The sequence below is a fragment of the Poecilia reticulata genome, linkage group LG6 (genome assembly GCF_000633615.1).
Source record: "Poecilia reticulata strain Guanapo linkage group LG6, Guppy_female_1.0+MT, whole genome shotgun sequence".
Classification (NCBI taxonomy): Eukaryota; Metazoa; Chordata; class Actinopteri; order Cyprinodontiformes; family Poeciliidae; genus Poecilia; species Poecilia reticulata.
Window position 1 is genome coordinate 15,405,685 of NC_024336.1, and position 16,855 is coordinate 15,422,539.

The 16,855-nt window shown below is 39.2% G+C and overlaps 1 protein-coding gene and 1 long non-coding RNA gene across 4 annotated transcripts; one reads left to right on the top strand and one right to left on the bottom strand.

Moving 5' to 3' along the window:
- Positions 1–3,444: 3,444 nt before the first annotated feature.
- Positions 3,445–6,881, bottom strand: LOC103466108 (uncharacterized). Of its 2 annotated transcripts, XR_533916.2 has the most exons (5): positions 6,861–6,881; positions 6,577–6,630; positions 4,489–4,588; positions 4,295–4,362; positions 3,445–4,138 (listed from the first exon to the last, which is right to left on the bottom strand). It is a non-coding gene; the product is annotated as an uncharacterized LOC103466108 (long non-coding RNA). The 2 variants fall into 2 exon arrangements; XR_533915.2 differs by having other exon boundaries at positions 3,445–4,362.
- fbxo31 (F-box protein 31) lies at positions 5,019–16,352 on the top strand. 2 transcript variants are annotated; one of them, XM_008411480.2, is made up of 10 exons: positions 5,019–5,548; positions 8,971–9,042; positions 9,392–9,478; positions 11,419–11,495; positions 11,655–11,822; positions 11,959–12,033; positions 12,756–12,865; positions 12,956–13,109; positions 13,328–13,692; positions 14,635–16,352. In XM_008411480.2, the coding sequence occupies exons 1-10, from the start codon at positions 5,122–5,124 to the stop codon at positions 14,855–14,857; spliced, it is 1,758 nt and encodes a 585-aa protein (XP_008409702.1). In that variant the 5' UTR covers positions 5,019–5,121; the 3' UTR covers positions 14,858–16,352. The 2 variants fall into 2 exon arrangements, with proteins under 2 accessions (XP_008409702.1, XP_008409703.1); XM_008411481.2 differs by lacking the exon at positions 9,392–9,478 and having other exon boundaries at positions 5,020–5,548.
- The last annotated feature ends 503 nt before the right edge of the window (positions 16,353–16,855 follow it).

The window sequence follows — 16,855 nt, forward strand, 5'->3', positions numbered from 1 at the left end:
GTGATTGTCTTCATTCACACCTCAGGCTCCTTCAAGAACCATCTTCTGATGCTGCTTTTGTAGCCGCAGTTAGCTGCGTAGCCCATAACTGTTACATTCTGTGGCGAGCTAGCCAGGAGTCAAACCTAGAATCTTCTGATGCTGCTTTTGTAGCCGCAGTTAGCTGCGTAGCCCATAACTGTTACATTCTGAACAGTGCAAAAGAAGTGAACTGAAAAGAACTGAATTAAATTTCAGGAATTTATCTGGAAGTTTTTAATGAAAAACGTGTTGTTGTTTTTTTGGGGGTTTTTTGTCCGTTTTTCCACCTTCAATTTCTGGCTAAAGCAAATTGGGCAAAGATCAAACTGTTTCCTCGTTTTCCCAGGCCCCCTCAGTCTTCCCACAAATAAAAGAGAAAATAAGCTGCAGTTTAAAGACCTGCAAAGTGAAAGGCTGAACTCAGTTTCAGTTTCTCAGACGTTTCCAGATGAGGTAAAGATGTTCAGCTTCCTCTTCATCATCTGTCTGAAGATAAAATCTCACTCACATGTTTCTGCTCTGCTTTAAAGCTGCAGCGCCTGATTCCACAGAGACGCAACTCTTTAAGTAATAAAGTTTTATTTCTCTCTCAGCTGAGGGAGGTGACTTTCTTATTCCACATTTCTGCTAATTAAACGCTTTGAGAGTGCCGGCTTGGCTTGGATCAGACAGGAGGTTCTGGGAGAGCTGCTCAGTCTTCCGAGGCTGACCCGATCCATTCGGCTGTGGCTGATATGGGCGCAACAGCTGAGGTCTCAGAGCACCACTGCCAATCAGCTGCTGGTATTCAGCGTTTCTCTGGCTCTGAAGTCGTGGCCAAACCAAATCTTGGGAAACATTTACATACTGGACTGCAGGAGAAAACCAGAGTACCAAACCAAGGCAACGCCACTCTAAAGGCTTCTAGAGGGATTTGAACCCACAACTTTCTCTACTTAACCACCTGCTCTATCCTCTAAATCAGTGTTTCTCAACCTTTTTTGGGCCAACGCCCCCCTAGCCTTTATCCAGGTCCCTCACCGCCCCCCACCAAAGAATTTGTAGGCTACTTTGCACTGACCATTATTTTATCATTAATATTACCATCACTATTGTAGATGTTTTGATTTTTATGCTTGTTTCTGTATTTATCATCAAAAATAATTTGCCAGAGAACAAAAAAGTCATGGGAATAGAAATTATTTTCACAGGCGTCTACGAAAAATGCAATGAACATTCAAGTTAAAATTGGTAGGCCAAACAGCAGCCAATCAGAGTGGAAAAATATTCTTATTTTGTGCCATTTTCTAGTTAAGTATTCCACAAAATGAGCAGATAAAAGATGTTCAACATGCCAGTTTAAACTTTTAACTTTTTGCAAACTGACTGAGCTCTGCAACATTAAAACATGGATAGAACTGTATCTACATTAATCATAACTCTTCTTCTCTTCGGTGTTTCTGTCAGTTTCTGGTGGTGCAGCTCTGTGCTGCCTTCAGGAGAATTGGACATCAGAGTATCATCCATAAAACTTCACCCACATGGCATTTATTGTGCAAACCAGAGCTTTCAGTGGAAAAACAAAAGTTCCAGGTCCTTTTAATGCCATACAAATATGAGACAGAAACATGGATTATATCTTTATAAAGACCTGTCTATTGATTTATAGATTAATAGTTTTACTGGACAGAAATTACAAAGAACAAATCTGGTTCTTAATAAAATCCTAATGAGTCAAATTCAAAGTGTCATGGAGTCACCAGCCTCATGACATTAACACTGACATGAAAAATAATATTGAAGAAATAAATATATCAAATCTAATTAAAAACATAAATAAGTGATCAGTTCTTTACTGTTATGGTCTGTAAGATATATTTATTCTCAGTACTAGATGTGGTCTCACCAAACGCATGGCATTTCAAGAATATTATTTTACCTTTAATCAGGAAATAGTGTCTGTTTATTCTTGCCATACATCCTCTGTATTAATTATTGCTCGAAAGGTCTTGCCATACCAGTTTATTCCTCTGTATTTACTTTAGTAAATACAGAGCATTTTGTTCTTCATTCATTTCCATTTAGTTTCCTTTGATTAGTATTATCCTCTCTTGGTTTATTGCTATGTCCACTTTAGTTTCTTTCCTGTTGCTAGATTTATTTTATCATTTCTCCATTATAAGACAAATAATATAAGACGAATAATCTTCACTCATCACCTGCTGCGCCGCCTAATCGTCATGTGTTTCACATCATGTGTTGATTTTTTCACTGTTCAGCGTCGGATTCTCTGTTTTTATGCCATAATTCACATCTAGTTTGTCGCTCCGTTTTATGTCCCGCTTCTCCTGTTTCAGAGTTTTGCCCAATGTGAACTTCTTTTATTTTAAGCCCCTAAGGTGCAGGGCGGTCGGGAAGCGTATCGATGGGGAAAAGGCAGACTGACATAAACCTTTTAAAACAACGGAAACAATTTCTGCATTCTTATTATTGAAATTTAAAAGTGCTGTGTTGTTCTATCACCCCCGTTTCATACTGGACCACTTACAGCACCGGTGTTAACGCTATAAAATGAACGCTCTCTATCGTGGTATCACCCATGGAGGGATTTCTTTATTTAAATGGGTTCATTTTTCAGAGGGATACACAGTGAGGGTATCGTGATTTTAGCTACCAGTAGCAGGAAAACGGAGCTGCGCCAAGAAGCTAACAGTAGCTAACAAACACTGAATACACTGAATAGAAGAAGAGCTGCCATCGATACAGTTGCAGCCAAGCATAGTTTAATGTTACACAATACAGTTTTACCAAGTTGCTCAAAGTCTAAACTGGCATTGTTGTGCATTTAAGGTGTAAAGTTTACCTTCAACCAAACGCCCCCCAAAGGCATCCCAGCGCCCCCCTTTTGTAAAAATGTCCTCCAGCGCCCCCTGCCGTCCTCTGAACGCCCCCTGGGGGGCGGTACCGCCCACGTTGAGAACTGCTATTCTAAATCTTCCCAGCAGTTTCTATTTTCACCAAGACCACAGAAAGTTTAACAGGTCGCCGTTTTCTGTCTTGTCTACCCCCACCTCGCCCACCATGATCCCAAACCTCTGCCCTCTATGATCCACATCCTGTGATTGGTTAACGAAGCAGTAGGGAATCTCTTCAAAAAACATGAACACAGTTAAATTTCTGAGATCGTTAGAGGGCATTATTAATAATCAGAGACTGGATAATTTATTGAAGACATTTCTGTTCCAACCTGCTTCTGAAACCTGAGAGAACAAAATTGGTGTAAAACGTTTGTACAGCAAAGATGTGTTAGTGAATTATTTTAAAGATATTAATAAAAGTTTCTAGAGGTCAAAGGTCAACTAGCTCTTCCACATTTACAAATTATTATCGAGCAAGCTAAGCTACTTATACCCCAAAACACCCACCCACCCACAAACACACACACACATGCTGTTCTGTCTTCCTGTCAACACACACAGATACATTACACAGATACTCATCAGATTTATGCAGACAAGCTCTGTCTTTTTAGTCCTGAAGTTGCAGAGGCAAAATCAGAGACGGAAACGAGACGATCCAGGAGGATTCCTGAAGGATAACAAGATGGGAGGGCAATGACAACAGAACGGGAGGGCAACGACAACAGGACGGGTGCAGGTTTCAGGTCAAACCCTTTAACGTCTCAAAATGAAATCACAACTTTTCAAAAACTCACACGTAAATATCACTTAAATAACAGCAAAATACCTGCATTTCTCAAGGCAGATTGCTAAGAAGGTTCCAAGTCAAAATGGAGAACTGGATAAAAAAGAGACACCTCCAGGGTTTTCTCCAGAACACCTGCTGAGCCTGGTGGTAGCACTGCTGGGGTTACCCATCAGAGCCCGCTGTGTTTTTGTGTTAAATAATGTCAAGTTACAAAAGGTCAGAGGTGCCCCAACAGGCATCTTAATTCAGAAATAACAGTGTGTGAAGCTGAGGAACGACAGCGCAAGACCAGGTGTAGCTTCTGTGAAGAGAAAAATAACTGCAGAAAAACAAGGCCTTTTCCATCAGTGGTTGGGAAGGCGATGCAGGGCTTTTCTGGCTGTCGATAAAGGGTGATCAGAGGTGAAAACAAGATGATTCAAGAAGATTCCTGAAGGACAACAGGAAGGAGGTCATATACCCTTTTGAAAAGTTATGCTGGCAAATATTGTTGAAATGCTTGCAACATTTCTTGAGGAAGGCTGTTGAGAAAGTTTCAAGTCAAAATGGAGAACTGAATCAGGAAGCGTCTACCTTACCTGCTCACCTGAGAACACTTCCAGGGTTTCCTCCAGAAAACCTGCTGAGTCCGATTATAGGGTCACTGAGGTCATCCTGAAGGACAGGAAGACAACAGGATGGGTGCAGGTTTAAGGTTAAACCCTTGAACAACTCAGAATGAAATCATCACTTCTTAAACACTCACACTTGTAAAATATCCCTTTAATAATGGCAAAATACCTGCAATATTTCTTGAGGAAGACTGCTGAGCCCGATGGTAGGTTCATTAAGGTCATTCATTTGTGAGGCGATGAAGGCCTTTTGTGAGTACTTTTGACACCTTTGGAAAGAATAATTCAACACGTTTGTACTAGTGTACTGAATCTTTGTGATTTTGTAGTTTTTTTCCCCGTGGTTTGTTGACTTTTTTTTGTTGCTCCTTTCTTGTTTTTTGGGGTTATTGTATTTAGGCAGATTTTTTTTACCTGTTATTCAGAGTTTTTAACTTCCACAAACATCACTGAATGGCTCATTTCTTTATTATATGTCCGTATTTATCCCTTCTGAAGTTTTTACAGGCTAATGTTTCTAACATGAAATTCTAATAAAAATACATTTAAGTTTGTGGTTGTATAGAAGAAATCTATAAAAAGGTTTTTATGGACATGATTACTTCTCTAAGGCACTGGAAATTATTCGTTTTGAAGAGTCGACGTAACTATTATATGATAAAATGCCTTGCCATAGTTGATCCTCAAGCGAGCAGTGTGACGTCAGCTCATGTCTCTGCCTATGCTCGCGAGGACAGAAGGATATGACTGCAGTTGATAGATGTGTTGTAGTGATGTAATTTTAGCCGTTTGTTGACTACGGATGGCTGTTTGTGCCAGGCTTTGCGGAGTCGGACAGTCCCGAAGGTGCCGGAGACGACAGAGGAACGACCAGCAGGACCAAGGGAGCGATTCTGACATGGACGAGGAAGAAGAGGAGAGGATCGTAGGCCAGCGGAGAAGCGACGCAGGTAGTTGTGGAGGCCCCGGGCGCGTCGCCGCCGCCGCAGCCGCAGCCACTGCAGAGCCAAGTGACGCTTGTGAATATGGAAGCGGTCATAACACCAACAGAGGAGGCTCAAACACTGGACCTCCACACCCAGAGTCATTAATGGAATTACCCCCGGAGCTCTTGGTGGAAATATTCTCTTTACTTCCTGGAACAGTGTTACCAAATGTCGCACTCGTGTGCAAAAAATTCAGACAAATTCTCAACACGGAAACCATATGGAGAAGACGATGCGTGGAAGGTAATGATGATGTTGATCAGACCTGAAAACTGCCAACGCAGTCCACTGAAACGTTCAATGACTGAATATTTCTTTACGAATCCTGTCAGCTACAGCTTGCCACAAAAATATGCTGCCATGGGAAAAAAAACACACAAAAAAACAGAATATCAAGTAGCCTACAGTGACAACATTATTATTTAGACTGTCATAATAGTCTGCTGCTTTACAGGCACCTGCCAGCCATTCTCTGCGGTTGATAAGACCGCTGATGCAGGCCTGATCCTTTTTAGCATACACGTAATAACTTAAGACTGTTTGCTTAGGAACCACATGCCACTGACACCAACAATAAACACATTGAAAAGCTGTTGATGTAATGTTAATCGGTGATGCGAGAACAATTTGTATTAAAGGTATTGACTTTAAAATCTGTATGTGGACTTTTAATAAACAGATTAATAAGAGTTAAATGCCGTTGCTTTTCTTGAAAAATGTACATATTCTTAAACACAGTAAAATCACCAGAATTAAGCTGATTTCCACATTGCTGAATTTCACAGCAATGTGGATGTTGTCACGTTCGTTTTTAGGAACTAGTGACTGAAAAACAAGTGGTGCTCAAACTTAACTGATCAACTTTTCAGTCATTTTCATAATAAAATAACAAAAAACTAAAATCACTAAGATTCACACTCTTCTTACAATGTCATTTTAAAATGCTTCACCTCATTTTTATAAAAAGAAAAACAATCACCATAATCTTATTTTTATATTTCCTTTTGCACATGTAAACATGTTGCACAACACCTTTTATGTGCACAGTAGAAGCAGTGCCTTCTACAGCCACTGTCCCAGTCTGTTCATTTAATTTAACTTCTAAAAGCACCTTATTCCATTTTACTCTGCTATTTTGGCTCCATTTCTTGTGTAAGTCTTGAGTATTGCGCCACTTTTGTTTTGTGCTACAAACACAGATGAACATCTAAAATGAACATGCATCTTAAATTTTTATGAGCTTGGACAAGGATAATATTTGGAAAACATACCTTGTTTTGATAACCTTCCCCCTACCACTTCCGGACAGTGACCTTGTGGAGTGACTGCAGAATATACAAAATGTTTTGTTTGTTTTTTGCAAGACATTATTATGTTTTAAATATTTTAAATAAACATTTAAAATATTAAGAAAAGGAAGAAATGTCCATATTTAACTTTTAGCTCATCTGTTTTGACCACGAAAATGGCCTTTATTTAATTTAAAATTTTAGATTCTAAAAGGAAATTATTTCTTATTTTTTTGTGGTGGTTTCTGACGAGAACATTCAATTACCAAAAACATGCACAGACCCGTCCCTCGTGGTGTAATGAAAGTCTGTATCAAAAGACTTGCTATTCATTCTTCAGCCTTGTGTAACGTTTGTAGACCCATGATTGGTCTTTTTGCCAGAAGACTATTCCAGGAAATTACTAAAAATAAAATCACACTTTACTTGCAGTGCAGTGGGGAGTATTAAAGCACCAGCATTTACAGGCAAGCTGCCCAAAGCATAGCAGAAATATTATTCCACAACAAGCAGGATTCACGGCCTCCGTGTGAGGTCGTTTGTCTTCTCTCGGGAATGGAGAGTAGCAATCAAGTTAAAAGAAACCTAACGGTGCACCGAATGCAGTTTTCTGGCTGATCGTCGATTACCAATCTTTAAAAAGCCTGATCTGCTGATTCCTATGTGGTCGTTGCTGATTTTTTTTTTTTTTTGTCTGAAATGTTGCTAAGTATAGCACGAAAGTCACTGAGTTGGCAACAGTGAAGAGACTATTGTTAACTGCAAACTGGCAGGCATGACCTGCCAATCAAACCTCTCTCACGGCAGAGAAAAAGAGGACAGTGGTTGATTTTTAGACATTTGCCAAGGTAGATGAGATCAGTGAGTAAGATTGGCTTCACATGTAAGTATTGGCAGATCACCAATCTCCCAAAATTAAGGATATCGGGGCCAATTTATCGGTGCACCTCTAATGAAATCAATTAATAAAGTTACACTAGTCTTTATGTTTGCTTTGTCATGTCTAAAAATGTTGATGTATGCAGTTATAAATTTGAACACTGGCAGATTTTTGTCTGGTAATGGTAATAGGCTATTTTAACCTGCTTTATTCTGAGGAAACTTTACCTTTAGTTGCATCTCTTAAAAAATCCAAAGTTTGACATGCCTCAGTGACCTTTAACCTTTTGAGTTTTAAAAAATGTTTATGCGCGAACAAATTGGTCAAAACTGGAATTTGCACATTAAACTTTAAAGAAAACCAGTAAGATGCTATGTAGATTAAGATTAATGTAAATGGCTATGTCTTAGTTGGTTTCCTTAATTAATTTATTTTTTTCTTCAGTTGAAGGATAAAAACCTGAAGATCATATGGCACCTATAGTTACAAAAGTGTAAAACATCCCCACTTTTATTCTTTGGCTATTCTAGGATAGTACAAAAGCAACATTTTTTTTATTAAAGCTGCAGAATATAACTTTTACAAAGATATATCTTTTCCATATTTGTTTAAACTGTCAACATGTCAACTATGAAAAAATCAAGCTCCTTTATCCCCTCCCACTGCTACTGTTGTGGTCTGCAAAAATGCATCACTGCTGGTCAAAAACAACCAATCAGAGCCAGGAAGAAGGTCTTGTCAATCATGCTCTTGTACATACCGCTCAATGAACTAATGGCAAAGAAATAACTTACTGTTTCAAGAAAACTGGTTATTCTAACTACTATGCTAACTAGAATTAGCATTCGTGTCAGGTGAGTAGCATGTACACAAGAATGATTGATGGCATTAGAACCCTCCTTCTGGCTCTGATTAGTTGTTTCTGACTGAGTGGTGTATTTGTGCAGTTAGTACTGGGAGCACTGGGAAAAGGCAGAGGAGCTTGATTTTTTTTCACATTTTATTTTTCTTGTATGATATTGTCATGACATAATGACAATTTTAACAAATATGTTTTAAAAAATTTATAAAATTTGAAAGCAGAAACAGTTTTTGCTTTATATATTTTTTTTTATTAAAATATCTGATGGTGCATTTTACCACTAATGGCCAATAATTTATACAAATGATTACAACTGAAAATAATAATTTGTTTGTCATTGAGCTGACAGAGAGTTGGACATTATCCTGACTGACTCCAGATCTGTAACCTCAGAAGGTCTGTCTCCTTTGACTGCCCTACAAATACTCTGTTCAGCTGAGCACATTTTATAGTTGGAACATTATTCGGACATTATTTAGATTTGTTAGCAACACTACTCTATACACAAATTACATGCAGATCTGTAAACGCAGCATTTGAAAATAAGACTATGATAATGTCCATGTTTTATGCTAATTTTTACCAAAACTGTACTTTTTGTAACACTAAGTCTAATATACCGTTTTTGTTTCAGAGTTTGGCATGAGGGAAGACCTGAGGAAGATGGAAGCGACTGGAGTATCTAGCCAAGACCTCTACGTTAAACGTCAGTTTCACAGCTTTCCCGTTGAAACTTACTGAAGCGTTAATCCGTCATTATTTTATGTCTTTTCTAGCACCTCTTTCCTTCTCCTTAGTACAGTAACTGTTCAGACAGAATAAGAGGAGAAAACCTTACTTTTTCATAAAGTCATGTTTTTCTCCCGCAGTCTGTTCTTCATTTGTGTACTGGTAGGAATTATAAGCATATTTGCCTTTTGTTTTTGTGTTGTTTTTTTTTAACGTCAGCTGTTTGCTCCTAAAATGAGCTGTTTTCCCTCCAGTAGTCAAATTCTGGACTGAACCCGCTTTGGTTCTGTTGCTGTTCTACACATACCTGTGTTGTGCCTGTGCAGGTGTCATCCCGCGGGTGAAGTCTGGGCGCTTTATGAAGCTCCTACCTGACTACGAGCACATGGACTATAGAGACGTGTACACACACTGTATGTGGGTTGCTGCATCATGGACTGATTGTGTGTTTGGGTCTTCATAATGACGCGACTTTGAAGCAAAGCAATGGAAGCTGTACTACCTGTGATAACAGTTCATTTGTCGTTTACTGATCTGCCTGCTTGCTGCGAAAAGAGAAGGCAGCTAAGTTGGCGTGCCACATGTGCTGTTTTGAAACTCAACTGTCTGGAACATAGAGTTCTGGTCCAAAGCTTAATCACTGATCGTGGGCTCTTAATGATTTATTTCAAAAAATGTCTCTATGTTGCAATGCAACACCAAACAAAAAAACTTCAATAAAAAACAAAACGTGCATGAAGTGGGATTTATTTTGGCTTTTCCCTACTCCACTCATGGCCAAAATTATGCATGCATGCAGACTCCAATATACGCACACACACACACACCCTCAATTATCTGGTTTAAATATCCCTTAACAAGTTGCAGATGGACTTCACACCTTTTGCAGCCATCATCAAACTTCCTCAATGTTTAACCGCTCTTCTTGCCAACCTTAGTGGAACTGGCACACACCTGGCTCTCCGGTCTCTTTATGTTTATTCCAAATCCAGTTTCGATGTGTTTTTGTAATATCTGTCCTGTTGGTACACCTAATTGTGTCCAAGTTCGAACTACCTGATTTGAACTGACTAAAAGAAAATAGGCTATAATGACTTAGTCTCGGTTAATTTTCTTGACTTGGTTCATTTAGTCCAGGGAACGAGCCTGCCAATATCTTGAAACTGCTGAAACATTAGTTTCACTGTCCAGGGTGAGGCAGGTTTCATATCGCCGTGGAGTGAAAGGGTGATTACAAAAATCCTCCAAAATCAGCACCTTCAAGTTTCACTCAGATTTGCCTTTGCTCACAAAACAAGCCTGATGCCTTCTGGAGGAAACATTTATGATCAGTCAATATAAAGACTGAACTGTTTGACTTTACTGACTATGAAAACGTTTTGAACTCGAGATCATTGTACTGACACTCAAGTCTGGTGGTAGTGGCAGCATTTGGCTGTGGGACTGTTGTGTTGTACAAAATGGACATAATAATGAAGAATTAAGACTTCTTCCAAATTCTCTAACTTTACCTCAAGTCAGCTCGCTTCTACAAATCAGATCTGTTTCAAGAAGCAAAGCAGTTTTAATAAACTTGACTTGTGGTGTAAACAGGAGTGATCAAAAATCCAGCCACAATTATGCAAGAAGCTGAGTGAGGTACCATCTGCCATGTTGTTTTCCTTAAAGTCAAATATGCATGTATACTTTTGACACTGAGAGAGAAAGTCAGCAATTGTGGATCCAATTTTTGATTTGTAGAATTCATTTGTCACAGCCAGTAAAATCTATGGAAGCCCATTACTGTTATGAAAGGGAAAAAGGCCCAACAGGAAGTTGTAATTATGAGTTTTAAAATCATAATTACATGTTTTAAAGTAATAAGTATGAGACTAAAAGTCGTAATTGTGAGTTTAAATGTCGTAACAACACATTTTAAGGTCAAAATACTAGAATAAAAGTCAGTCGTGGGTTTTAAAGTTATAGTTTTGAGATTAAAAGTGGGTATTGAAAGATTTAAAAGTTGTATTTTCAAACCGTCCAGCCAGTACACTTAGAACTTGTAATTATGACTTTTATTCTTGTAATTATGACATGTTCACATGAAAATGGGCTTTCATAAAAACCTGTGCAAACGCATCATTAAAATCCCAAAGTGAATGTGATTATGACCCTGAAAAGTGACCGTAAATGTCTCTTTGGCAATAAACTGACCATAACTTGGTTTAATTCTTATTGAACAACATGATGCAGTGAGTGGTTTTAACTTCACCTTTACCACCTTTAACCATACAACATTAACTCTCAGGTGATTATGAGTGCAGTCCTGCTAAAATTTATTACTGTGTTCTGTTGTTGTGCTCTTCTTTTGCAGTGCTTCACCCATATAGGCACATTCTAGGGCTTTGGCAGCCTGACATCGGACCTTATGGTGGATTACTCAATGTCGTGGTAAGTATTTCTGTTACCGTTTGACTCTGATTACGCTCAATTGTTTTTTAGACATGTTTGCATGAAGATGAATTGACGATTTAGCTTTATTAGCTTTCAGTGCTCTGGCAAAACTATTTGTTTGATTAGGGTGATTAAATAAAGCCATATTTCACCCAGGTGGACGGGTTATTCATTATTGGCTGGATGTATCTGCCTCCTCATGATCCCCGGGTGGAAGATCCGATGAGAAGGCGACCGCTTTTCCGCATTCACTTGCTGGAAAGCAAAAAAGCCACTGTGGAGTGTATGTATGGACACAAAGGTCCCCACAAAGGAGACATACAGGTGAGGGCCGTAAGGGAAAAAACCCTTAAAATAAGCTATATTGTATTTGCAGGATATTGTATTTACATGCAAAATACTATAGCTGCTTAAAACAAGTTGATCATTCATTAATAGATTCCATATTCTGTTATTTTAGACCGTAAAGAAAGATGAATTTTCCACAAAATGTAACCAGACAGATCATCACCGCATGCCAGGAGGCAGACAGGAGGTACGTCTAGATCCTGTTAATGATTTGTTTTATTTTCTGATCTGCTGTGCCTTGAGAAACATATTTCCACATGTATTAAGCATTTTCACATATCACACATATTGTGAATTAACAACCACAAACTTTAATGCGTTTTGATTTTATGTGATAGACCAAGACAAAGTAGAAAATAATTGTAAATTAGGTCGGGATAGGGATACATCCTTTTTTTCTTTTTTCTTTTTTTTTTTTTGCATTCAAATTCTACCCAACTGAGTCAGTACATTATAATTGCAAGTGGTTTTGGGGTACGTCTCTTGGGTTTTTGTATTCAGTGATGTGAAAGGTTGGGTTTCTTCCACGCATAGCATTTTGAATGTAGGTTTTGTTTTCCTCTAACCAAAACACCAGAGTCTAATGTTCTCAGACATACCTCAAAGGACAGCTTTAAGAGATTTAGCTGCTCTGGATTTTATGCAGGGGTTTTCCAATAAAGGAAATTGGATAAAAAATGCATGCCACTCTGCAGATTTTTGATACTTTGAACCATTATTCTTTGAAATTCCAGTTATGTCCTCAATTCTGTTTATCTATCCCATAAAAATCCCAACAAAAAACATGGTAGTGTGGCTGCACTCTGATAAAATGTGGTAACTTTCACGTGATATTAATGCGTTTTATTCTGTACTCTGCTGAGCCTTATGAAATTCAGTTCTTTATCATATGAACGTGTTCTCATGCAGGAATTTAGGACTTGGTTGGAGGAAGAATGGGGTCGCACACTGGAAGAGATCTTCCACGAACACATGCAGGAGCTCATTCTGATGAAGTTCATTTACACCAGTCAATATGAGTATGACGATTTATCTTGCACACATTTATTCTGTCTCTATGAGGCATCAGTAGCAGCTTGGTGGCTTTTGTCTGTTTTTTGTTTTTGCAGCAACTGCTTGACATACAGGCGGATCTACCTGCCTCCTTTGATGCCTTCAGATCTGCTGCAGCCAGGCTTATTCAAAGGCACATATGGAAGTCATGGCTTGGAGATTGTCATGCTAAGTTTCCATGGGATGTCTGCAAGAGCCACTAAACTCACTGTAGGTTTGTCCATAATCACTGTCAGAGGGATAGAAAAGGCAAATCCTTGGAAATAAATGAAAAAGTTCTTGTAAATACACCTCAGCTATGCTTTCTTACAAATGTGCTTTAAAAATCATGTTGTGTTTTTTTTTTTCTAATTGTGTATCTGGAAACTGCCTCTTCGTTGAGCCAATGTCCTCAATTACAAATAAAATTGTTCTCTTCCTTCTTTCAGGGAGACCCAAACGTTCCTGCAGGGCAGCTCACACTGGATGTTGACCTGAGTCAGCCTGTGGACCTCCCAGAATTGGACCAGCAGCGCAACATAGACGTGCTGTCACAGATTATATTGGGAATACATGAGAAAGTTCAAAGGGAGGTGGAACAGCCAGCCAGCGACACCTCTGCTTGTGTCGGACGTGCAGAGGAGGAAACAGACGGTGCTGCTGCTGAAGCAACGGAGGTCGACCACGGTGCCTGTGCAGACGCATGCCAGTCTGGCCCCAGCGGTAGTAGCTCGTCTCCTGAGGCTCTGCCCTTTGTTTTGCCTTTAGGGGTCATGGCTCGCAATGAGGTGTACCCTCGCACTTGCAGGAAATGGTGAGGACTCAAATAATAAACCCAAAATGCACATTCTTAGTCCTCATCCTTACGTCTCTAATGGATAGGATAATGGATAGGATATTCCAGAAGTTTTTATGGAGTTGTGGGAGGAGTAAGGAAGATTTTGCAGCTGCACACTTGGTTGTGAAGGGTTACTGTTTGTGGATGTTTGCTCCAGGAGTCTGATAGTCTTTTACATGATGCACAGTTGTGTATGTTGTGTTTATAAAGTAGGAGTGTTTTAAAGTCTGATAGCTTTGCTGCTTCATCCATTCAAAATGCTGTTAGGGTTTGGATGCAGTATGTAACTTGAACATTTTTAAAGCATATTTGCTAAAACTGTCGCTGTAATGACAGTGTAAAACGAGACAGATCACCCGTGAAAAGATCAGGCTTCTTCACCTCTGTTGCCCGGGATCATTTGTTTTTGCCAATCCCGGGCAAAAAAAAAATAGCATCAGAGTGTCTTTGCACTGTCTCACCCTTTTGTACGCACTGTTTAATGTGTTAATGGCGGTTACCTTTATAGGAAAACCATTTATCTACATCGGTGGCAATGCTAGCTAGCCAGAGCATTCATAGCCTGCTCTGTTGTAGTGAACCAGCTGTAGCATAGCAGCTGTCAATCATTGACAGTGCTAAGACCCTCCTTGCTCTGATTTGTTGTTTTTGACCAAACTGTAGATGACAGCAGGATCATAGAAGGCAGAGGAGCTCGATTTATTTTTTTTTCATAGATTATCTGTTCAGTACTGTACTGTAACGACATAATAATAATATGTAAAAAAAGAAAGAAAAAAAAAACATTATAAAAGTTACATACTGCTCCTTTAGTTATTTTGATTAGTTTGTTTGGCTAAAATGCACAGCTTACTATAGCTGTAAACCACCTGCAATCTGCATCCACCAGAATGTTGACGAGTCTCGTTTGTGTTTCAGCTTCTACGGAACAGGTCTGATTGCTGGACACGGCTTCACGAGTCCAGAGCGCACGCCGGGGCTCTTCGTGCTGTTCGATGAGGACCGTTTTGGTTTCATCTGGCTGGAGTTGAAATCTTTCAGCCTGTACAGCCGGCTGACGGACCACCTGCCCCACTCCCACGCACCGAGCATGGAGCGCTTTGAGGCTATGCTGCGCAACATGCAGTCTTGGACATCCTGATGCTTCGAGCTTTTGGCAAAATAACCCTCACACATGAATCACCTCCGCTGAGAACGTCACCATCCCAATATTGTTACCCTAACTCTTAATGGTTCAGATTGGGTTTTACTGTGCTACTCTACCTGCTTGTGTTTCACCCTGACCTAACACACTTATATTTCCGTCACATATGCACTCTGAAGGGCCTCTCATGTCACTGTTTATCACTTCAGCCTGGTATGACCTTAATCTAATTCTAGTGCAGCATGATAACGGGTCACATAAAACTTTATTTATTCCCTGCAGACAAAGGAGAGCGATGGTACCAACTTATATCACCCGTTGAGGATCAAACTGTATGTGCCTGTGATTCCAGAACCATGTCTGTACCCGATATTGCTTGAAGCAGATAAAGGTGTTCAGTGTATTCCGTTATATCACAGTATTATACCAGCTTCAGTGCCGAACCAGTTCAAGTGCATGCTGCGTTTATTTAGATCTAATCAGCACTGCATCCATAACCACTATCTAAACATGTTTGGTTTGTGTAAAGCAGCATGCCTTGTTTTTCTTGTTTTTTTTTCGTTTTGTTTTTTTTTCAGTAGGTAAATTAAGAAATTCCATCTGTGCTTCTCTTGATTTCAAGTCCAAAAACAGAACATACAGTTACTTTCGGTATGTTCAGCTGAAAAATACCAGGAATTATTTAAAAATTTTCAAATGTTCTCTATCTTCCATTTGATCAAACCTACATTAGCTAACTTTTATTGATTAATTGGTCTTTGAATCATTTTCATAAGCAACACAACACTTAATGTGACCCCACCAAACATATTAGACTATTATAAAAGTTGGAAAAAATGTATTGTAATGCAATAGGTAATCTATACAGTAGTTTAAATTGACGTATCCAAATATGCTATTTTTGCTTCTGTGAAAAAAATGTCTCCATCTTTGAAATGTGTGTTTTCATGACTGACGGTGTTTTGCCTGGCTTTATTAGCTGCAAACTATTTACCGCCAGTTCCCCTCTATAATGATTTCTAACTCGCTGATCAGACCAACGGCTCAAAGTGCAACTCGAAGCTCAAAGTAACTTTCTGTGTGTCTCATTACGGCCATCTGATGGTGATGCCCAGTAGCTTTCCTACTCCAAGTGCACTTTTCTGGGCAGGTCAGTAAATCATGAAGACCAGTGGCCAGCAATTTTTTTTTTCTTTTTTTTTTTTTACCAGACTGCAGTTTTGCTAACATCTGCAAAACAGGTGTCTGCTGAAGCATCGTTGATATGTCACATTTTATTAACTTCATGTCAACTTTTTATTGAAATTCTCTGATCTGTAAACCCAGCTATATGAGTGATTTGCCTTTGAAAAGTGTTGCTTTGTAATAATACCATATGCTTGGTTTCATTGGAAGTTTTAGGTTTGACCTTTTGAACTGCTCACAGACTTCAGGGAGCTTTTCAGCTTAAGCACTCGGTAATAAAAATAAAAATTTAAATCTGTTTCTCATATCTTTTATGGGTGTGAGTGTGCTTCGCGTTTCCATAGTGGCGTTTACACTGTAGTGATGCGAAAAAGTATTTGCCTCCCTACAGATTTTTTCCACACCTGAATATTTCAGATCATCAAACAAATGTTCGTATAACCCGAATCCAAATGGTGATTTTACTCAGGGCAACAAGCAGTCTGAACCAACATGTCCCTGTGAGAATAGAAATCCCTCCAGCCCTTAAATCAGCGTAAGAAAATTCAAGAGATTTCCCAGGAGTGACTTGTCTACCAGAATTACTCCAAAAGTACCTCCACAACTCATCTAGGAGGTCACAAACATTCCCAGAACATTTAAAACATTTCAGACTTTGCTTGCCCCAACTAAGTTTCTCATTTGAGATTGAACAGTAAAGAGAACGGGCAAAAATGTTGCCATTTATTGCCATAGAACCAGCGAGATTTAAAACAGTTTTCACTGTTTTCTTTACTGAGCTTTTTTTGGTGATCTTGAGCAGTTAAGTAC